This window comes from Elephantulus edwardii, unplaced genomic scaffold, assembly GCF_000299155.1.
Source record: "Elephantulus edwardii isolate Elephantulus edwardi_28Jun2011 unplaced genomic scaffold, EleEdw1.0 scaffold00007, whole genome shotgun sequence".
Taxonomy (NCBI): domain Eukaryota; kingdom Metazoa; phylum Chordata; class Mammalia; order Macroscelidea; family Macroscelididae; genus Elephantulus; species Elephantulus edwardii.
In genome coordinates, this window is record NW_006399757.1 from 38,444,904 (window position 1) to 38,469,518 (window position 24,615).

Genomic DNA, 24,615 nt, shown 5'->3' on the forward strand with positions numbered 1-24,615 from the left:
TTACCTTGGGGAGGAGGTAGTTTCTGAATCTGACATCACAAGTCACCGAATGGGGCAAACTGGTAGGTGTGAGGTCACTGTATCTCTGGATCTCATGTACCACAGCATCCATGTAAGGCATGTTGACTCTGTCCTGCATACTGGGGCTTCTGTGTCTGCCAATCACACAGTCAATCTCTTCTTGGACTTTAGCTAGTAAGACACAAGTAAATAATTGTGGCTTAATGGTAAGAAATTGTGCTGTCAACTCCAAGGTATGTAGTTTGAATTTACCAGCTGTTCTGCAGGATAAAGATGGGCAATCTCCTTCAATGGGATTTGTTGTCTTTGAAACCCTACTAAAAGGTCAGCTATGGGTTGGTTTACAGTAAAGATATGGTGACTTTACAGTTCACAACAAAACCAACAATGGAAAGGACTCTGAGCAGCTCCACAATCAATATAGCAAGGGAACTTCCTTAAGACCATACCCTCAGAGCTCTCTGCTAAGGCAAAGGACCAATGTTCAAATCCAACTTGGGCTCTGAGGGAGAAAGATGGGTGATTTACAGCCTCTTGAAAATCTCTTGGACAGTCAGCTTTGAGTCAGTTCTGACTGGACAGCCATGAGGTTTTTTGCTGTCACAATTCAGGGTGTATGTAGCATTCTGATTTAGGGTATATGTGGTTTGTCATGGTATATGCCATTGTCCCAACATTGTTATAACCAAAACCTATATTACCAGAACACCACAACAGTTGTACAAGGTATATATACTTGTCCCAACATTATCATAACTACAACCTGTATTACCAGAAAGTCATCTAAACAGTGTGAAAGAAGTGGTATAAAACTGATACACTAATTCTCCTACAAACTAGGTATGAGTACAAACCTATGCATTTCTATATACTAATATTCAGCATAGTTAATACAAAGATAATTAATTAGATGACTAAAAATATGAACAGCACATAATTAGCTCACGAAGTGACTATTCATTCACAAAGAAAGATGGAAGTCATATTAATTTTTTATCAGAGGAATTAATGCTGCTTTAAAAATTAGATTCTACTATAACATCTATGACGGAAGCCCTGGGGCTGTAGTGTATTACATGTTGAGCTGAAAATGGATGTCTGATTTTGTCGTCCTATCTATATTTAGGTATAGGTTTGTGTGTAAACTTGCTGTGAGGGTACAGTCTTCTCTGCTGTTCTAAAATGGTCATTTAAAATCAACCCAGCAGTTTTTTCTGAAATTTGTGTTCACATTTGTTGATAATGATTCTATTTCTTGGTTTATCCGGTGTTAAGATGTAATCTAATCACATCCTTGATGATCATTACATTTGCATACAGATATCCATATGCACACACATACTTTCCATGATTCTATAAATTTTAGTTTTACCAATAACTATTTTGATTACATAAATACTGTTCAGTGATGAGAACTGTCTTTGTTTTGAATACATTTTGGGCTTAAAAATTATTTAAATATCAAATGTTCTAGATCATTTCCAATTGCTCAGGTATATATTGCAAACACGTAGTTAACATTTCTTAATTATTAAGAAGCCTTAGATAAGATAATCCTTTAGTTCCCTTTTATTCTTGATGTCTTCCATGACTTTTTTTTAATCTGCCCTGTCCATTTTGAACTGGTTGTTCACTAGAGCTAATGTCCACTAGCCTTCCTGATGTTTCCCTGGTGTGATTCTCTCCCACAGAATCCCAACATCATACCACACACACCACACCACACTACACCACACCACAGCTTTATCACATTACCTTATACTCACACAGTCCTTCCCTTCCCTCAGCCACCTTCATTTACAGTAAAAACCCATGTCATTTTACCCCTTCATCCCAGACTTGGACAAATAATACTTGGAGTCACAGAAATTTATATAATGAAATTTTTCTAGAGAAACAAGATGGGAAACACCAGCATTTTATTGTCAATCATCTTCTGAATCTCACCCTGCCCACCATCTGTGCTCATACCTGTGACCTCAGGGTGCTTCATCAGGATCAAGAGTCCGTATCTCAGGGTGGTACTTGTTGTCTCTGTTCCAGCTCCAAATATGTCGCTTATCATCACTATCAAGTTTTCAATGGTAAATTCAGTTTGTTTATTGTGCTTTTCCTAGGAATATTAACCAATAGTTTGACACATTAATGTTCTAGCATATTTAATTATAATGAATTAAAAATAATTCATATTATTATCAAATTTAGCCAACTTGGAATTTAGAGAGTTCTTTGAAAAGGACAGACCCCTGTATGGCATGGGAGATATTGTTGTTATGTGCCATTGAGTCACCTGAGACTCACAGTGACCCTCTGTACAACACCCCTAAACCCTGCTCTATCCTGTGCCAATCTTATCATCTCCGACACACCTATCCCCGTTACCAGAGTGATGGAATCAATCCATCTCATTGAGGATCTTCCTCTCCTGTACTGTCCCTCTACCCTACCAAGCATGATGTCCCTCTCCAAGGACTGATCCCACCTTGCAACATGTCCAAAGTTATGTCAGATGGAGATTCAGATCCTTGTCTCCAAGGAGCAGCCTGCCTTCATCCTCTCCAGGACGAACTTGTTTGTTCTCCTACCAGTTGATGGTATATTCAATACTCTTCTCCATCACCAAAGTTCAAAGATATCAACTCTCTTTTTATCAACCCTAGTTATTGTCCAGCTCTCTGAGGTGTAGCAAGAAATTGCAAAGACCATGGCCTGTATCAGGCAAACCCTAGTCTCCAGATTGACATTGTTTCTCTTCAATAGTCTGGAGAGGTCTCTGACAGCTGACTTTCCCAATGCAATTCACCTTTTAATTTCCTGACTGCTGGTACCAAGAGTGTTGATTATAGAGCCAAGCAAACAGAAGCTGCCAACAATCTCAATTTCTTCACCCTCTATCATGATGCTGCTAATTGTCCCAGTGGTGAGAATCTTTGTTTTCTTGATGTTGAGCGTCAATCCATATTAAAGCCTGCAGTCCTTGACCTTCTGAACAAGTACTTCAGGTCCTCCTCAGTTACAGCAAGCAGGGTTGTGTAATCTGCATAATGAAAATTGTTGACAAGTCTACCTCCAATCCTGATTCCACACTTCTCTTCATAGAGCCCAGCCTCCTGGATAATCTGTTTTGCTTATAGATTGAAAAGATACGGAGATATGACACATCCTTGGTGCACACACTTCCCAATTTTGAACCATGCAGTGTTTCCTTGCTCTCTTCTGACGACTGCCTCCTGGTCCAAATATAAGTTCCATATTCATGTATACAGATTGCCTAGTAGAGATAAAAATCCACCTTCTTATCTGCCCAAATTATTTTTATTATACTTGATTAAGTAATTTTTCTTTCATTCACCTAATCTCTTTACAACCATACACCACTGAACTTCTGTATATAATATTCATCCCATTTAAAACACCCTCTCCTGTCCTTCATCGCAAATATTCTCGTTTGCAAAAAAATTCATTTTTCCATGCACTGTGAATGTGGTGTTAAACACTGTGACACTGATGTGTCAAATGTGATAATGGCAACCCACGGTGAACAGTGTTTACTGGAACTCCCAGATTAAATAGGCTTGGAGGCAGGAGTGGCATCCACTTCTGAAATAGCTTGCCTCTGAAAACTCTATGAACTTAGATAAAGGATGAAGTTATACAACTTTCATGTCTCTGATTCATAGGGTCACTATGAGTCATCTACTACTCAATGGCACTTAACAATAGTTAAAGTTCCAGTCCTTGGCAAATGACATCATGCTGAGAGAAGTGGAAGGTCAGAGAAGAAAAGATCGTCTACAGGCTGGATTGATAAGGTGACTGTAGCAATGTGCTTGAGCATGTCTCAGAGTGTGAGGATGTCGGAGCATAGGGCAAGGGTTAGATCTGTTGTTCATAGAATTGGTGTGAGTCATAGAGAGACCTCTACTGGCCTAGAGGATAGAAAGTTATGCTACCAAGCCAAAGATGGGTGATTTTAATCTGCGGCCCTCAGGCCTGGTTTTGTTTTGGCTCAAACATTCTTCTAAGTAGTATAGCACTGGTCTGTCAATTTGTTGTTCTGAGTTGTGGTTGCTACGATGCTAAACACTGTGACACTGAGGTGTCAAGTGTGATAATGGTTACCCATGGTGTACAGTGTTTGGTGGAGCTCCCAGATTAAAATAGGCTTAGAAGCAGGAGTGGCATCCACTTCTGAAACAGCTTGCCTTCGAAACTCTATAACTTAGAGTAATGATGAAAGTTATACAGGTGGTCAGGTCTTTCATTCATAGGGTTGCTATGTGTTGTCTATGACTTGACGACCCTTAACAACACCAATAACAACATGTGCAATAATAATTTTCATCTTCATTTGCTGGCCTAATATTTTCTATTTTCTTGCTTGTTTCTAATTCTTTCCATTTGAAGTGATAAGTGATTTCTCTTTAGAGTTATTCTTTTTGCATATTTAAGCCATTACATTTTCAGTGTTGTTTAATAATGTAGACCATACACATGATAACTTGGTAAACTGTTTTGTTTTGTTTTGTATTTGGTTCTATAGAGTTGACTCCAACTCATTGTCACTTTATGTTAGAATGATAGGATCCTAAAATCACTTGTCTAATCATTTATTTTTTTATTTTTTTCCACATAATTTAAAAGGGAACTCTGGTGACTTAGGGGTAAGTGGTTGCAGTGTCAACTCAAAGGCATGCGGTTTGAATCCATTAGCTGCTCTGTGCAAGTAAGATGGGCAATCTCCTCCCTACGATTTGCTACTTCTGTAAACCTATTGGAGGTTCAGCTATGAGCTGGTAGCAACTTGACTGTAAAATAGCAAGAATAATTGAAAAATAGCTATCAAGAACCCAATGCAATTAATCTTTTAATTTCCTGGCTGTTGGTACCAAGAAAGTTGACTGTAGAGTCAAGCAAACTGAAGCTGTTAATAATCTCAGTCTTTTCACCACCTATCATGATGCTGCTAATTGGCCCAGTGGTGAGAATCTTATTCTTGATGATTACCTTCAATTTATATTGAAGGCTGCAGTCCTTGACCTTCTGCAGCAAGTGCTTCAGGTTCTCCTCAGTCTCAGCAAGCAGGGTTGTCATCTACATACGCAGACTGTCGATGAATCTACCTCCAATTCTGATGCCACACTTCTCCTCATAGAGCCCAGCCTCCTGGATAATCTGTTCCATATATAGATTTAAAAGATATGGAGATAGGACACATTCTTGGCTCACATTCTTCCCAATTTTGAACCATAAAGCGTTTCCTTTCTCTTTTCTGATGACTACCTCCTGGTCCAAGTATAGGTATTAGCACAATCAAGTGTTCTGGGATTCTCCTCTCAGAGACAGCCAGTTTGTTGTGATCTACACAGTCCAAAGTACTGAAGAGCAATGATGTCAGCCTGGAGACTAAAGTGCACCTCATACTAGCCATAGTTTTTTAAATTATTTACTATGCATCAGAAAGCTGGACAATGACTAGGGATGATAGAAGGTGAATCAATACCTTTGAGCTGTGGTGCTGGAGAAGAGTATTGAATATACCATGGACTGCTCGGAGAACAAACAAGTTCGTGTTGGAAAAGTGAAGCCAGGCAAGGATTGTGAAGCTTCATCTGAGATAGTTTGGACATGTTGCATGGTGGGATCAGTCCTTGCAGAGTGATATCATGCTTGGGAGGGTGGAGGGACAGTGCAGAAGAGGAAGACCCTCGATGAGATGGACTGATTCAGTGTATGAGGTAATTGGGGTAGGTATGTCAGAGACAATAAGATTGACACAGGATAGAACAGGGGTTAGGGCTGTTGTATATAGGGTCGTTATATGGCAACTCAATAGCACATAACAACAACAACATCAAGAACTTACTAACACCTACTGCCTTTATGTTGGTTGTAAATCAAAGTGACTGAGATTGTAAATCATTATAGGAAGAGATTGTCCATCTTTCTCTCATAGAGCAGCTTGTGGATTTGAAACACAAATCTTTTGATTAGCAATGCAATGTACTGTATTCTTATACTACCATAGTTATGTCTATTGAATAAAGAAACCCCAAGACACTTAAGGGTAATTAACATTTTACCTGCTCCATTTTGATCAGGAAGCAATCAATGAAGTCCCGTGGATTGTTAATGTCTAGGGTTTCTTGGTGTTCTTTTATTTTCTTCCCAAAATAATAATCGAAGTAAAGAATATTGTCAATAAATTTATTGTGACTCCCTGGCAAGCAGTCCATAAGTATGGGGAAAGTGTTGCAGACCTAAAAGAGAGTAAAGTCTTTAGTAAATAAAAAAAAAAAGATGAATATATATATGTCATATGCCTGTTTAGAAATTCTACCTATAAATATAAATAATGAATTATATTCTCTAATTTAAAGAGAAGCTATTTACTATGCATACGAATTAATTTCCTATGATTATAGAAATATTTGTGGGATGACATTCTAAACAGAATTAAAGTTATTAATAATTTCCTATATACACATATGTTTTCTATAATACCAAATTATCTTTATATTAATCCTTTAATTTTTTTACAGAAATTTTCCCCTCACACTGTGAAAGAGAAGTTGTCATAAGTAAGTATGATTCATGTTTTGCTGCTAAGAACATTAGTTAAAGCAGTTGGATAATCTGATCTGGACTATGTTTTTCATGCAAACTCAGAAGTAGATGAAGGGAGCTTGAAATTACTATGGCATCTTACTTAACATTTCATGTAAGTTAGAATTCATTAATGTAAAAGTTTACATTTCTTTAATGTAAACCCAAATAAATGACTTCTTTAAGATCATGTAATTATTATTTAAGCAGAGTGTAGGAGATGGTAACTCAGCACAAGGCAGAACTGTGATGTCTCCTCATTCTTAAAGGGATGTTTCTCATTGACAAACAAAATTGTGACATTTTCTCATTTTTAACTGAGTTACCTTATTAGGTAGAATCCAAACTACGTTAGTCAGAAGTACCAAGTGGCATGTGTGGTTCCAGACATCCTCTTTATTTTATATTCTAAGTTATAATATTTCTACCATGTAAGTTGATGAGGAGCTCACCAAGCACTGAAGGAAAAACATGACTTGTAGGAAATGAGATCCTTTCAACAATGACTTTGTGTCTCTACCTGGTGATATGTGCAAGCTTTTATGCAATTATCAAATCAGCAAATCAGACTACACAAGAAGTCCATGTTCTTGAAGACAGTTCTATCTTCTGGATTGTTTTTCGCCTATACTCACCTTTCATTTATATTTACTTCATGATCTATTGAATAAAGTTGTTATAAATCCCACAACCAGGTGACGCTAAAAATAGAGGTTTTTATTTATTTATTTATTTTTATAACACATCAGGAGGCTCGAAGTCTTTTCAGGGTGAGTCCTAGGTAAGGCTTTCTTTCTCTGTTGTCTCTAGAGGAAGGACCTGATCTCTATGAACTTTTGCCCCAGACCATTAAATTCCTTTGTGTCTCTCTTCCTCTGTCTCTGCATGATTATTTGCTTGTTTAATCTCTTTTAATATTAGGAGTTTGACTTAAACACACTTTCGTATTAGTCTACATAGCACTGACCATCCTTGATAATCTCATCTTCCATCACCATGAGACCAAAGTACTACTCTGTTTTGTTCCACTACTGGCCTCTATAAAAAGTGTCACAAGAAAGGGTCCTAATGTAAAACAAAACTCAACATTAAAATAGCCAAGTTTTCTGGCTTGATGGAGACTAGTGGAACTACTCAGTCTCTGACTCTTAGATACTCTTTGAGTTTGGAAAGGAACTCATCTTTATGGCAGAATTTTTAGCCAAACAATAAATAAATGTATAATTTGAACAATAAACCTAGAATTACACACACATTATCACAATGCATAAAGAAAAAAAAATCCAAACACCTTCTATACTAATACTCTCTATTGATCATGAAGAAGAAAACGGATTCTCAAATGGCATGATAAACATAGTTTAAGGGGACAGAATTCAATCTATAATAGATTCAAAGGAAAACTTTATTGTTAAAATCTTATAGTTTGGTTCATAAAGAATTTTTTATGTGCCAGAGAATGACACATAAATGACTGCTTGGGAAGGAAGAATCTTGGCCTCACCTGGATCCAAGGAGAGCCCAGAATATGCATGTTTTCATTTAATCTTTCTATTAAGATAAGAAAATCTTTGTCCGTATAATCAAAATGGTGGTGGAAAATGATGGAGCAGATTACATTGAAGGGAGCACAGGTCAGGATGAAGATGGGATCACAGGGTGAGCCTAAAGAATTGGAAACATTAAAAAACACTATCAAAATACACATATAAAACTCATTTCAGATAGCAAATTTTACTTATCTATTGTTGCTAGAACAGAAATACTGCAAATGGAGACTTTAATCACCAAAAGTTGTCAGAGTTTAAGAGGCTGGAAGTCCAAATTCAGAGTGAAAGCTCAAGAAAAAGACTTCCTGTCTGTCAGCTCTAGGGAAAGACGACCTTGTATTCTTTGAACACCTGTGGACTTGGCATGCTTTGGAGCCCTCCATGTATTCTGGGATCATTCATTCTTCTGAGTCTAAGAGGTTCTTAGTGCAGGGACTCTGGTTCCAACAAATGTGCTATACTCCTGGCTTTCCTTTCTTGGTCATAATCAATATTGTCTTCATTTGTTCACTTTTGTTTTTCTCAGGCAAAGTTTTTAATTTTATTTTTGTTGTTTTTGAAACCAGTAAAAGAAACTGGGTCCTAGAAACTGCAGTGCTCTATGCATCTGCTAATTTGTGTATTTGTCCTTTGTTTTGTTTTTGTTTAAGGAAGTTTAAATTTTTCCATTGCTGGCACACCTCATTTCTAGGAAATTCTGCACCATATATACCAATTGTAGTAAAGTTATTTCCCCCACTCCAGGATAAAATAAAACACTTAAGAAGATAATTTTCACTGAAATCTAACCTAATTTTGTTAAGTGGACTGTGACAAGATTATAAATCATGTGAAAAATAACATTTTAGTATTTGACCATCAACTTAAGGAAATTATTTGCCCATATAAACTTTTGTAATTTTTAAAAAGGTAATATAGTCTACCCTTGTATGGTCCTCAGAATCAAAGCATAATGAACATGAAAGAAAAGAATGCAGCTGAGTGCTAAGGCAGAACATCTTGCGAGAAGTAACAGTTGGAAGCAGAGGGATGTGGATGTGCAGGGAGAGAGGGAGATTAATCAACAGGTTGTACAGATGGGTTGGTGGGTGAGGGAAATGGAAAGAATTTGTTTGAATTTGTATTAGAATTTTGTAAATAAATTAGGAGGAGGAAAAAAAGAAGTAACAGTAGACACTAAATCTCAAGTGCAGAATTTCAAAGGGTCAACAGGACAGCAGTCTATATTTATCACTTACGCAGGGTAAGTGGATTTTGCAATTAACAGTTGCATTAAATGCACCAAATAAAGCTCCTAAAATTGATAATATATGATCCTACTCATTTGCTTACATTTATCTGTTGCAAGAGAAAAGGTGATACAGGCCATACCCCAGGGAAACTGCCTTCACTTTGGATTAGGAATGTGACCTGAGTAAGGGTGTTGCTTCCCACCTTAAATACTTTATAACTGAGATGATTATGACTGCCAAATTACACCATTGTCACTGAGAATCAAGACACAGCTGAACAGACACATACTTTGTGGAGGCACTATTCTATCCATGATAGGCTTCCATTTAACTCTCTTCCCTCCAAATGTGTGTACTTGCCACATGCAAAACATTTCATCGTCTCATGCAAATGTCTTAAAAAAACTTCACATTCAGATTCCCTTTTGAGGCAATAATTCCTCTTCATTTATAAATCTAGAATTACAAATTATCTACTTCTACCGTACAATGGGGGGAGTCGTTATAAGGCAGACATTTCCATTACAAATCAGAAGAACTGGAGAAAAAGAAGGGATAATTGACACTAAGTGAGTGAAATACCCATTAGAACAATTTACACTTACTCTCAAGGCTTACAATGATGCCCACTCTCTTTTCTCCAACTATTAATGTTGTTGCCTACCACCCCAGTGGTGAGTTTTGAGGCTATGGTACATAGAGTATCAAAATCAGGAAAGATGTGCATGAGAACTGAATCCTTTCTCCATATCTATTTAATCTGTATGAAGAGAAAATAATCTGAGGTGAGTTGTACGTTGAAGAATATGGCATCAAGGATTGAAGGAAAACTCATCAACAACCTGCATTATGCAGATGATACAACTTTGCTTGTGGAAAATGGACAAGAGGTGAAGCACTTACTGAAGATCATACATCTCAACACTAAAAGTTCTCACCTCTAGGCCAACAGACATTATCATGATGGTTAGGGAAAAGATGGAAGTTGTCAACAAATCATTTTACTTGGATCCACAATCAAAATCCGTGGTAGCAGCTGTCAGGAGATCAAAATACATGTTGCATTGGGAAAAGACCTCTTCAAAGTGATAAAGAGTAAGGATATCAGATTACAAACTTAGACCTGATCCAAGTCATGCTATTTTTAATTCCATCTGAAAGTTGGACAGTGTATAAGAAGACTAAAGAATGTGTTCCTTTGAATTGTGGTATTGGAGAATCGTCTGACATACTTTGGACATGTAAGGAGAGACAGGTTTTTGGAGAGGGACATCATGCTTGGGAGGGTGGAGGGACAGTGCAGGAGGGGAAGACCCTCTATGAGGTGGATTGATTCAGTGACTGGGGTAATCGAGATGGGTGTGTCAGAGTCAATGTGATTGGCACAGGATAGAGCACGGTTTAGGGCTGTTGTACATAGGGTCGTTATGAGTCGCAAACGACTCGACTCGACGGCACATAACAACAACAATACCTCATGGACTACTACAAGAACATAACTGTTTTAGGCAAACATATCCTTAGAGCTAAGGATGGTGAAATGACGTCTTTCATACTTTGTGCTTGTTATCAGAAAGTGGCCAGTCCCTGGGAAAAAAAAGACATCTATCTGGGAATGTTGAAGAGTAAGAGAGAGAGAATACCCTTTAATAAGATAAATTGACAGTGACTTTAACAATGAGATGCGGATTGCAATGATGGTACAAGGCCTGATGTGTGGTTCATAAGGTCACTATGAATAGACAAAGCACATCCCCGCACCCCCAGCAAACAGGCAGATTAAGATATAATTTCATATGGCTAGAAAAACAGTTTTAAAGAGGTAAACTCTGATCTAGAGGAGATGTGTTTCCTTAAATTTACTTTATATCACTAAACAGAAAAAAACAAAGACTCCTAACGCAAAATAACTAGTTCTGCAGGCTGGAGAAAATGGATGTCAGTTTTACAACTATAACTATAGTTTTATAACCAATATTTAGAGATCTGATTTTATTAATACCACACCATCATGTAAAAGTCAAAACACAGATAAAAAAAAGAATAAAAGATTTGCTTGCACAAATCCAGTGGAGACTTGAGAAAGCAATAAAGATAAAGATGGGCATGGATCAATGGTGATTAATTATATAAAACACAATGTATGGGAATGATCATATGGAGCACAGTATGTGAACGGTCAAATGTGTGAAACACAATGTATATAAACAAAACATAATGTATATGAATTTTGTAAGGAAACCAATATTAAATAATAATAATTTTTTTTAAAAAAGGAAAACTTTTTTTTAAAAGAAAACATTTTTATCTCAAACTTTTGAGTTTGGGGAAATGAAGAAAAGGTTAAACTTGATAAGGAACATTTTAAAAGTATTAACTTATTATTAGGGAAAAAATAATTACCTGCCTGAGGAAGTTGTAGATAACCTTTGAAACAGCCTCTAAATTTAATTTATTTAGGCTAAGTCTGCCTTTTTGGAAACTCTTAGTCTGTTGCTTTATCTAGCAAAACAAAACACAATATAAACCTGTTTCTGTGAAGTTTGAGGCATCAATCAGTAAATACCAAGAATATTTTGTTATTGATCACCACTGGGTTGGCCTGGGACTCATGTATGATACAAATTTAAAATTTGACTATGACTTATAGCAATTCCCTAATTTTAAAGATAAAGGAAGAGAAACAAAGAAGTATTGTTTTCTTTTTGTGGAGGCTCTATTAAATGTGACTGATAAACCTTATACCTAAAACATCCACATATTCATAATTCTAGATATAATTGAAGATTATTTAACACTGGAGTGAAGAAATGGTAGGATATTTGTTAACTACTGTTCTGCCAGGTAGAATTAAGAGGTAAAACCAGAAACACTCCCGGGCTCACAATTTTCAGGAAAAACAGTATTTCAGGTAGGTGGTTGAGAATATTTTGGATGTCTTTGCGATTTTTTTTAATATATAATTTATAACAACAGACTGATTTTCAATATTTTACTCTTTGTATCTGAATGAAATTAAAACCCATGGTAACTTAGAATCCAAGTTGAAAATCAGAGTCAATGTTATAAGGATTTTTACAAACTAGTACAAATGCTACCTGTAAGTAAATATTTACCGCAAATATTTTAATTTAAAGATCCTTAGGGTGAGGGTGTGCGGGGGTGGGGGGAAAATTGTGTACCAATGAAGGAGTTTTTCTTTTGCTTTTCAAGGAGAGGAGCCAACTGGGGGTGGGGGTGGGGTGGGCGGGGAGAAAAGTGTAACAATGAATGAATGAAATTCCAAAATCTCTGTAGATGTTCATTGAAATTAATAATATTTAAAAAAATCCTATTAGTGATAGGGTGGTGTTAATAAGTTCAGAATTCTTTATATATGTATCGGTTATAAAACTATATTTTTCTTCAGCCTGCAAAACTAGTTACTTAGCCTCCAAATTCTTAGTTTCCTTTCTTCAGTCATCTAAAGTAGTTTGATATGTCTGTTTACCAGAAGAGGAAATGCATCTCTCCTAGATCACTCTGAGGCTGTTTCCCAGTCATATGTAAATTGTACCTTAATCAGCCTGTTTACCAGGAAGGGGACTGTGCACTTCCTGAATTACTAGTACTTAAATATGAACTGTTATTTTTAGAGGTAGAAAGTATTTTTTTTACTAACAAAGTGCATTGTTAATTGAGTCTCACCCTCCTATAAAAGCCCATGACCACTCCCAGACAAGGAGGCAGTCTTGGAGGAGACTTGCTGTCTCCCAGATCTGTGTAATAATGAGCTTACGAATATTGCAATCCATTTGTCTTATTGGCAATTGACTATGGAAAGAACCCCTTGCGTTCAGTAACACTTTGGCAACAACGAAGGGAACTTCAGGCTCACTTGGTAAGTAAAAACAACTTTTTGTTTTTGCTTGCTGAGGGAATCTTAATCTCGTGGGGTAGGAGGACCCCATGAGTAGGTATCTCAAATGTCCAAAGATGCCACCAAGACCTTTTGTCTCAAGAGACCTTTGAGAGATCAACTCTTGTCATCTTCTATAGCCTTTGTGATTTTATGCACTTTATCTGGTAACTGCACACTTAGTAAAAACTTCCGTCTGTTTTAGCCAGCCCTGGGGAATGCACAGCCGGCCACTTGGGAGTGGGTTGGTGTGAGACTCCCATTCCCATCTGAGTGAGTAGGTTAGCGTGAGCCGCCCATTCCAGTCTGAGTGAGTGGGTTAGTGTGATCTGCCCACTCCAATCTGGGTGAGTGGGTTGACATGAATCTCCCACTCCAAATCTTCATCTGTTGCACAGTTGTGCATGTGTTGGTTTCTGTACTTTAGACAGGAACTTGTAGGAATGGAAGCAGAAGCTCTCCATTCTTTGTTTTGTAGGATTGGAAGCAGAAGCTCTCCGTTCTTCATTCTTTTTAGCACTTTGATTGATGCCTGCTTGTTTCAGATCTGACTGCATGAGTAGAAGTTGCAGAGTATTTAATGAATAAAACTTGTGCTGTATCTGATGAGTAAAAATTTGTGTTGTATCTGATGAGTAGAAGTTACATTTAATGAGTAAAACTTGTGCTGTATCTGATCAAAAGCTGTATTGTTATTGTATCTGTTGATTGTGTACCTGTATCACATCTAAGGATTGCACATCTATTAACACTGTTCATTTCATTTTAAATTGTTGCTCAAAAGAACCAAAGTTTCCATTCTGTTAAAAAGTCTATTAGAAAAGAATTCTGTATGATTGGCCTGCTTGCTAATATTATCCTTAGCCAAAAGAATATTTATTTTATTTCAGTAAAAATTTAGCATTTTTATGTTATTTAAGTTATGGCAAAAAGAAAAAGAAGTAACATTATTTCACCAGAGATCAAAGAAATTGAGTAAGATCTGGATTCATTGGCCTTTAATATTCTATAACATAAAAATGAGAATATAATGGGCACTTGCTCAATGAGGGCAAAATGAAAGAAGGTATAAATTTTCAGATAGTGCCCAAATCAAGCCAGTGTTTTTTTTCATAGGCCAGTGACACTTAATAGTGTCACTTTAGGTAAAAACCTAAAGTAAGTGTCACTCACCAGGCAAACTGAGGAAAAGAGGCTTAGATAATTTTATTTTTTTCACATCATATCCTTTCAGCCAGGGCTACTCAGAACAAGGCCAGACAATACCCTTTCAGATAGTTATCCAGAGATTCTAAAATCTATATGGACAACCCAAAGATCTTATGAAGAACTTCTCTTTTCTCTGCCTCAGATCAGTCAAAGTGAGAAAAATAAAAAATTCAAACTCTTCCTATTAAGGTGATTATTAAAATCACAGATTTAATAATAACTATTTTCTTTGCTAAGTGAGCAGATGGAATTGTTTTAATCCAGCTTCTGGCTGGTGAAGAGAAGAGATGAATAGTAGCAGCTTGCCTTCATGGAGATTATTTGAAAACAATTGCTTCACTAAACCTAATTCGTATCCAGATGGCAGAAGCCTATGGCAGAGGGAACATAAAAAGTATAGTCTCCAAGGCCAAGAAGAAGAAAGGAAGCTCTAAGCCTGAAAATGACCGGAGCCATTCTGCAGCAACCAAATGGAAATCCTTTCCTGGTTTTGAAAGGCTGCATCAAGCTTTCTGTAAGTACACAGATCTTGGTTCAGAAAACTCTGCTAGAGTCTGGATGATTAACCTGACTTTTGTTTCCCAGAGCATCCCTGACATTAGGAGGAGACTACAAAAGATGGAGTGCGCCATTGGCACAAACTCAACTCAGCATGGTCGACATCACACCCGAGGTATTCAACAACCGAGAATGCCAGACAATGCTGTGTTTGGGAATACCACTGAAGGTAAGATGATCGGACCCCAAGAAAAACCTCCAAGAGGAAAAAGGAGACCAGATAGAGACAAGGGGGGATATTTATTACAAAAATCAGGACATTAGAAGAAGACCTATTCAAAGTCTTGGGGAAGGCCCTCTTTAAAAGAACTGCCTTCCAGTTGGAAGGATGACAACTTGCTGATTTATCTGAAGAGGACCAAAAGGGCCAGAGTGGGAGGAAGTTCAATCTAGTTTGTCAGTGACTTCTGTCATCACGTTGCTTTCCTAAAGCACACAGCAAAGACCCCAGGCAACAGTGGATGTGCAAGGTCTCAGAAAGACCAAAAAACTAGTTCTTCCTGAAACTCGGACCCTGGAATACTTCAATGAAAGACTAGTCATGCTTGGCAAGACCACAAGGAATAATCAGAAGAAATAAAGATCAAGTTTGATTTCTGAAAGCCTTGAGAGTGACAATAGGAATGAAGTCGATGACTGAGCCCTGTCAGGAAACCCATCTCTACTATAATCAGGGGTTGCTTTGGCCTTCCTCTGAATAAAGTAGCACCAGAAGTAGGCTTAAATTAAACACATAAAATTGTGTGTGAAAAACTTTAAGCCACTTTCCTCTATCTCCTCTAGTATACCAGTAAGTGACACCTTTGAAATATATATATATATATATATTTTAAATAAATCCTTTTTCTTTGTAACTCACAAGTTCATTCTCTCTAGGTTTGCTTCCTTTTGTACAGGTAACCTGAATACTGAGGTTTGTTCCAGACCCTGAGCCTTCTTCCAGAGAAAGGACTGCCAGCTAAGGAAGCAAAGTGCAACCAGCCACTTCCACTGGACTGAACCTCTCAAGGAGAAAAATACTCACCTCTCCTTAATTATCTTTCTTTTTTTTTTTATGTTTACAAACAGTTGTTCAACAATGTTTCGTGTTACTTAAAATTAGTAAAAAGGAACTTGAGCCTTTAATTGTAATAGAAAAGTTCAACAGCTGATAGCCCTTGGCCTCAAAGACTGACTCCCTGTCTGGGAGTGGTCATGGGCTTTTATACCAGGCTGAGACTCACTTAACAATGCACTTTTGTTAGTAAAAAAATAATTTCTACATCTGAAAAGAACAGTTCATATTTAAGTACTAGTAATTCAGGAAGGGTACAGTCCCCATCCTGGTAAACAGGCAGATTAAGATACAATTTACATATGACTGGGAAACAGCCTCAGAGAGACCTAGGAGAGATGCATTTCCTCTTCTGGTAAACAGATCAAACTTCTTTACATGACTAAAACCAGGAAACAGAGAATTTTAAGGCTAAGTAGCTAGTTTTACAGGCTGATGTTAGTTTTATAAATATATAACTATAGTTTTATAACTGATACATATAGAGAATTCTGAACTTATTATACCACCCTATCATAGGTACAAAAATATTTCCTTGTTCTCTGCTTTACAGCCTGTCTCCTCCACCTGCTTGTTGATGGGATTTGCCCACAAAGGAAGACTTGGGAGTCTGTGAAGCGTTTGTTTTCAAGGACGCCACCAGAGAAAATAGCAACCTGTTAAGGTCATAGATAGAGAAGAATCTCTCACCATTGGTTTTTCTGAGCTCCTCCACCAGAGTGTGGGCTTCCTGCTGGATACACTCCTCCATGCTCTTCTTCCCCATGCCGAAATTCCGCAGAGTTGTGAGTGAGAAGTGCCGCATTTCCTTCCATGTCTTTCCGTTGCTAAAAAGGATTCCTACCAAGAGCAATAGCAGAAGAGAAGGGAGATTTTTAGCAAAGAGGAGGACGCTGACCTTACCAACTACGGGGATGTGCCTGGTTCTGCCTGAGCAGGTGGCTGTTCAATTTCTATTGAGCATTCCTTACTGCCAAAGGCTTGCACACGCCCACTTACCATGTCCTTTATTGGTTTTTTCACCCAGTGGGAAACAGCCTCTGCCAGCAAACTCTTCTCCATGATCAATCAAAGCTTCCTTTAGTGCTTCATATCCATGCAACACCACTGTGGGCGTCATGCCAAAATAAAGTGTGAACACCGGACCATAGACTTTTGATATCTGGGAAAAGGAGATGCAAATCTTAGCGAAAAAGGTCACTATTCAAATCCACCAGAGACTTCACTGGAGAAGGAGGTACAATCTAGTCCTGTGTCAGTCAGATCAGATTCAGTGGTACACAATAAAACAAACACAAAAAGTGAAAAGAAAAGCCACTCTTTCTTATTGTACATGATTCACATGGATATTATTATTATGACATTGTTGGTATTTTATTTTATTTGCAAAGCTTCAAATATTTATTATTTTCATAAGTACTTTTGATGGAGATTAATAAGGCTGCCATTTAAGGATGAACTTCACTGTAGTAAGCACTTGGATCTATTACACTAGTCATCATCTCAGCCCTTTAAAAAGGCTGTCTATTTATCCTGGTTTTACAGAGAAAGGACTGAGATTTTCAAAATTGAAATTTAGTTTCCAGTGTCCCACACATGCAAAAGTTCAAATTTGAGCCACCTCTGAAAGAATTTCTGACACCTGAACAATTTATTAGCCTTTGGTTCCCATTTTTGTATCAAGGTCCTGCAGACCAATTGGAAATCACTTTTAAAGCTCTTCCTATGCAGAAGAAAAGATCCTCAACACAATGGATCGATATGGTGATTGTAGCAATGGGCTCAAGCGTGACTTGGATTGTGGGGATGGCGTTAGGATAGGGCAAGAGTTAGATCTGTTGTTCAAAGAATTTCTGTGAGTCATAGCGACAGTTGTGTTGGCCTAGTGGATGAAAAGTTATGCTACTCAACCAAAGGTGAGTGATTTTAATCTGCAGCCCTCAGGCCTGGTTTTAATTGTTTGGGGTCAAACATTCTTCTAAGTGGTATAGCACTGGTCTGTCTGTCAGTTTGCTGTACAGAGGTAACTCGTGGTTGCTGTGATGCTAAACACTGTGACACTGATGTGTCAAATGAGATAATGGTTATCAATGGTGGACAGTGTTTGGTAGAGCTCCCAGATTAGAACAGGCTTAGAAGCAGGAGTGAAATCCACTTCCAAAATAGTTTGCCTCTGAAAACTCTACAAACATAGAAAAATGATAAAAGCTATATAAGTGTTCAGGTCGTTTGTTCATAGGGTCACGGTGAGTTGTCTATGACTCGATGACACTTAACAACCATGCAGATTGAATATAATTTGAATTGATTTTTTTCCCATTTGAATTGATTTTAAAAATCACCCCACATGATTCCAAGTCTGCATCAAGTTGAGGTGTATGGGCATTTGTTAATACAAATAGAGAACAGACAGCATCTCATGGAGATACTATTACATTCTGCACCATTCCCAAGCCATAAATGACAGTCTGTACTGAGATTAGATACTTTCATCACCAGGACCTCCCTGATAACTGTATCTCATTCACTGTTCTCTTGACATCATGCACAACCTACATCCATGGGTAAATATAATTTTCTTGGTAATCTGAACAAAACATTCATATAGTTGAAATGAATAAACTACCTAATCTCTAAGCAACTCTACCTTCATTCAAAATATCATGGTAAATTATGGTGAAATAACAAAAGGCAGCTGTCTTCCCTACTTTATGGTACACCTCCATCCTCTTAATCATTATTTATTGCTGTCTTACAATAAATTTAACATTTATGTTTTCCATACACATATGACTTTATTCCTCTATTTCTGATAGTTTCAGATTATTTTTAAAAAGCAACAGAAATAGCAAAATCCACAGAAAGTATTTTGTTTTGCAAAGATATACATTGATATTTTTCACTGAATTTTATTTTCAAATTGGAATTTCCTTACTTATCCCTGCATGCCATGGAAGGAGCATAAGAGATACTTACATCATTTAGAGATTTGCTGATATTCTTAAAATTCAACTGCAGACTATTTCCAATAAGTGGGAGAGGAGTGGGGCCAGGTGGGAGCTTCCCTTTCCCATTATTCTGCTTCCAGAGTGAAAACAGAAACAAGCAGGAGACACAGAGAACGAGGACCAGAACTAGAGCCATTGAAGCCTTCTGTTCTTACTCAGGATTTCTTATACAAGTTCTAGCATCTTATTGTTGCTGCATTTATGATTATGATGGATAAAGTAACCAATTACATACGTTTCCTATAATCCCTCCCTGATTGTGTTCAGCCAATGATAAAAATGAGAATAATTTCCATTTACAATATACCACGAGGCTTGGTGGCAAAGGTATTTTGTAGCCTGAAGCTGGGGTAAAGGTTAGTGATTCATCTGTTCAACAGCTTTGTGTGAGCAGTCTTCTGATTCACTTATGTGTACGTGAAACTCAAACTCATAGTAATGAGTAATCAGGCATGAGTCAGAGGACGGAGGCTATTTTCCTGAAAGTTTTTCTCTTTGCTTTGCTCTTCTCTTTAACATTCACTTTATACTTTCATTGCAGAAAATCTCTCTTAATGCATTTGTTGCTCTCAACCCAATAGATGATTCTTATCCTGGTAGGGAGTATAGAGATTATACTAAGAAAAAAATTAAGCCATTAATGGAAATTTACTATTGAAGTTAATTTAAATGAATATAATAATGTCAATTGGGATAACATTTCAACTAGAGAATAAAAAATAGTCTGGAGAGAACTTCCAAAGATGCTTGTTGCATCTTGTTGACATTGTAGTGCAAGTGCATCCCAAATAATGTTTTCAGTATAACAATTTACCCTACAATACAGCTCCCAATATGCTCTTGGAGCTTGTTTCTTAAAAATGACTAAAAAATAAAAAAAGACTGCATATTGCTAAGTGAACTAACTCAGTCCCATAAAGACAAATACTGTATAAGACCATTATTGTAGAACATGTGTGAGAATCCAAGGGAAGGAGTGTGGGAGTGGATGGGTGAGGGACATTCATTATAGGGTCACACAATTTGATGGGTAGAGGGAGTGAGTGAGTAAAGGAAATTGGAAAGATCCAATGTGAAAAACAACGTATACAAACTTTGTAAACTAGTGTAAAAATTTTATTTAAAAAAATTACTGCATATAAGTAATTCTTCAAAATAGCACAATGTCTAGGGGAAAATAGGTTTCATGAACCTATGTACTAGATTATTGTTTGAGGCAAAGGTGACTTTAGGATATCTGCTTTCTCAAAGCTAAGATTTCAAAAGATCTCAAGACAATGGCCTGGAGGGGTTATTCCAACTCCAGAGATTCCAGACGTCTGAATTCCAAGAATGAAAATTTTCTCAACACTGTATGGCCTTAAAATCTTAGTTTCCTACTTGGCTATTAGACTACTAAGATTACCTCTACCATGTTAGCTCTAAGGGGAGCTCATTTGATTGATGTTTTCATTGAAATTTTCCATCACATTAAGAAAATCCTGATCTGTATAAAATAAGTTATAATAGAGCAGATCATATTGAAGGGTCTCAGTCCACAAGGAAAATGAGATTAGAGAGTGAGACCAAAAAATTTGAGACATTAAAATATATAAATGCCATAAAAATACCCCATAAAATATACATATAAAACATACTGTCTTTCAGATAACAGATGTTTTTGCTGCCTAGTGTTGTTGAATCTGAAATATCACAAGTGAATGACTTAGAAACAAACAAATCTTTTTCTCTGACAGTTTAAATGGTCAGAGAAATTCAAAGTATTAACTGCAGGAGAAGGGTTTCTCTCCGTCAGCCTTGGAGAAAGGTGGCTGTCTTCATACCTGTGGGCATGGCATTCTGTTAAGGCCTATATCTTGACATTAGTATTAGCATGGTTGTAGGGGGTTCTCAGTGCAGGAGCTCTAAATCAAAGGATGTGCTATGTACATGCCTCTACTTTCTTGGTGAGAGTTATGTTTCTTCTTTGCTTACTTCTGTCTCATCACTTGTAGGATAAAAGATGGTATAGGTCATGCTTCAAAAAACTGCCTCACATTGGCTCAAGCAAGAGTAAGGGTATTGAGTAAGTATTGAGTCATTTAGTAAAGGTATTGCTTCCCACTTACCACTGTATAACCAACTGGCTGATCACATCAGATCACACTATGGAGGACGATTACATCATTATATAATAGCCACATTATATCATTACATTAACGCCAAACCACTGAGAATCTTGGCCCAGCCAAGCTGACATGTATTTTGGAGAAATACAGTGCAATCCATGAGATTCCCCACCTAGCCTTCTCCTCTAGTTTATGTACTTGCCCCACACAAAACGCTTTCACCTCATCATATAATTCTATAAGTCTAAATTCCATCCTGGGGCACAATTCTTCCTCATCTGTGAATCTAGAATACAATCTATCTGCTTCTAAAATTCAACGGCTGGACAAGATAAGGTGGTGGTTGTTATGTGCCATCGAGTCACTTGCGACTCATAACGACCTTTTGTACAAGAGCCCTAAACGCCGTACTATCCTGTGCCAACCTCGCCATCTCAAACACACTCATTCCCACCACTCCACTCACAGAATCGATCCATCACATCGAGGGTCTTCCTCTCCTGTGCCATCCCTCCACTCTCCCAAACATGATGTCCCTCTCCAAGGACCAGTCCCTCCTTGCAACATGCCTAAAGTATGTCAGATGAAGCTTCAGAATCCTTGACTCCAAGGAGCATTCCGGCTTCATCCTCTCCAGGACAAACCTGTTTGTTCTAGCAGTCCATGGTATATTCAACACTCTTCTCCAGCACCACAGCTCAAAGGCATCAATTCTCTTTCTATCATCCCTATTCACTGTCCAACTCACTGATGCATAGCATGTAATTACAAAGACTATAGCCTGGATCAGGCGAACCTTAGTTTCCAGCCTGATATTGTTGCTCTTCAGTACTCTTGAGAGGTCCCTCATAGCTGACTTTGCCAATGCAATTCATCTCCTGATTTCCTGGCTGCTGTTACCAAGAGTGTTGACTGTGGAACAAGTAAATGAAAATTGTTAACTATCTCAATCTCTTCACCAACCATACTGATGCTGCCAATTGGCCCAGTGGTGAGAATCTTTGTTTTCTTGATGTTGAGCTTCAATCCATACAGGAGGCTGCAGTCCTTGACCTTCTGCAGCAAGCGCTTCAGATCCTCCTCAGTTTCAGCAAGCAGGGTTGTGTCATCCGCATAACACAGGTTGTTGATTCTTCCACCAATCCTCATGCCACATTCCTCCTTGTACAGCCCAGCGTCTCGGATGATCATACAGATTGAAAAGGTATGGAGACAAAATACATCTCTGACGGACCCCTTCTTGATTTTGAACCATGTAGTAGCTCTATGTACGAACAGTGCTCAGGCCGTTTGTTCATAGGGTCACAATGAGTCGTCTATGAGTAGACAGCATCAAACAACAATAACAATGACGACGACAAAGAGAGAGCTATGTTGGTCTAGTGGAAAGGAAGCTATGCTACCAAGCTGAAGGTGAGTGATTTTCATTTGTGGCCCTCGGCCCGATTCAAATTGTTTTCCTGGCAAACATTCTTCTAGGTGGTATAGCACTGGTCTGTGCATTGCTGTACAGAGGTAACTCGCGGTTGCTGTGATGCTGAAGACTGTGACAGTGATGTGCCAGTCGTGGTAATGGGTACCCATGGTGGACAGTGCTGGCTGGAGCTTCCCGACTAAATCAAGCCTGGAAGCAGGAGCAGCATCCACTTCTGAAATGGCTTGCCTCCGGAAACTCTATGTACAAACAGTGCTCAGGCCGTTCGTTCATAGGGTCGCTATGACTCGTCTACGACTCGACAGCATCAAACAACAGCAGTGTCTCCTTGCTCTGTTCTGTCGACTGTCTCTTGGTCCAAGTATAGGTCTCACATTAGCACAATCAAATGTTCTGGGATTCCCATTCTTCTCAGAGTGAGCCATAGCTTGTTGTGATCCATACAGTCAAAAGCCTTTGTATAGTCAAAGAAGCACAAATAGACAAGGTAGACAGCTTTATTTTATGTTTGAGAAATTGAAGGGAAAGAAGGGGTAATGCTTACTAATGAAGCAAGTGAAAAAAAAACAACACACCCAACAGAAATAAACAACAAATAGTAACAAACCCCACAAAAACCCAAACCCAAAACTACACAGCAGAACTCTCAAAATCTGAAAATGATAATGATCTTCTCTCCTCTGACACCACATCTAGGCAGTGGGCAAAGGCTGCTTGGACCTGAGTTTTAGCTCTGCCTTCTCCCACTCATTGAGTAACTGCCAAACCATCAATAAAAATGATCAAGCCAAGTTGACATATTTTTAGGGTATGACAAAATTCATGGCAACAGGCAAAGATGATTTTGGAAACTTTAAAGCAACATCTTTTGAGAATTTTCTTTATCAGAACAAAACCCCAGCCTTCAGAGATAAACATATCACTTTCCTTTTGCATGTGAATTAACCATTCAATTTTACCTAGCTTAATCATGACTTTTCAAAGACCACATTTACAATTGCAGTCTTTATTTATACCATTATAACCCCAAATGTCCGTTATTTTTTTGGGGTGGGGAAGAATCTAATGGACTACTGAATTTTTTTCCCAAGTTTTAGTATGCCTATTTTCACAGACATTTTGTTTTCTACCTTCACTACCACCACAAGAGGAACAAGCTACTTTTAAAATCACCTAGTAAATCATTATTGCAGAGTCTCATTTGTCTGAAATGCCTGGAGACAATTATGCATTGTTGTTGTTGTTGTTGTTGTTGTTAAGTGCCGTTGAGTCGTAGGCAACTCATAGCGACCCTATGAATGAGAGACCTGGACACTTGCATAACTTTCCTTTTTTCTCAAGGTGTATAGGGTTTCCGGAGGCAAGCTATTTCAAAAGTGGTCGCCACTCTGGCTTCCAAGCTTGTTTTAATTGGGAGCTCTACCAAACACTGTTCACCATGGGTAACCATTATCACATTTGACACATCAATGTCACAGTGTTCAGCTTCAAGGCAACCACAAGTTACCTCCATACAGCAAGTGAACCCACCAGGGAATATACAACCTAGAAGAATATTTGATTAAAAACAATTAAAAACTGACCAGAGGTGCGTGGTTTGAATCCACCAGATGCTCTGCTGGAGAAGGAGGGACAATCTCCTTCTGTACCAGTAAGATCCGATATGACAACACACACACACAAAATATAAAAGAAAATAATTGAAGGAACTGTGTGTTTAACCAGCAGACAGGAGAGATTATGGGTGGTTTGCATGAAGGGATTTCATGAAGACATGAAAGTGAAAACTGTACAACTTCTTTTTAAGTAAAAGACTAACACAAATGAATAGAAAGAGAGTACTAAAAACAACTATGAGATATCATCTCACCCCAGTCAAAATAGCAAAATTTAACAGAACAGCAAGCAACAAATGCTGGTGAGGTTGTGGAGAAAC

General features: G+C 37.9%; 1 protein-coding gene across 2 annotated transcripts in view; it reads right to left on the reverse strand.

Annotated features, from left to right (window-relative positions):
* LOC102867074 (cytochrome P450 2C18-like) overlaps window positions 1-19,272 on the reverse strand; it is a 22,156-nt gene extending 2,884 nt beyond the window's left edge. Inside the window, exons 1-7 of one of the 2 annotated variants that reach the window (XM_006880368.1) lie at window positions 19,105-19,272; window positions 17,128-17,290; window positions 16,819-16,968; window positions 8,132-8,292; window positions 6,105-6,281; window positions 1,993-2,134; window positions 5-192 (exon numbers count right to left, since the gene is read on the reverse strand). In XM_006880368.1, coding sequence (XP_006880430.1) covers window positions 5-192; window positions 1,993-2,134; window positions 6,105-6,281; window positions 8,132-8,292; window positions 16,819-16,968; window positions 17,128-17,290; window positions 19,105-19,272 — 1,149 coding nt within the window. The remainder of the gene's footprint in view (window positions 1-4; window positions 193-1,992; window positions 2,135-6,104; window positions 6,282-8,131; window positions 8,293-16,818; window positions 16,969-17,127; window positions 17,291-19,104) is intronic. The other variant, XM_006880369.1, reaches the window with a different exon arrangement.
* Window positions 19,273-24,615: the final 5,343 nt, after the last annotated feature.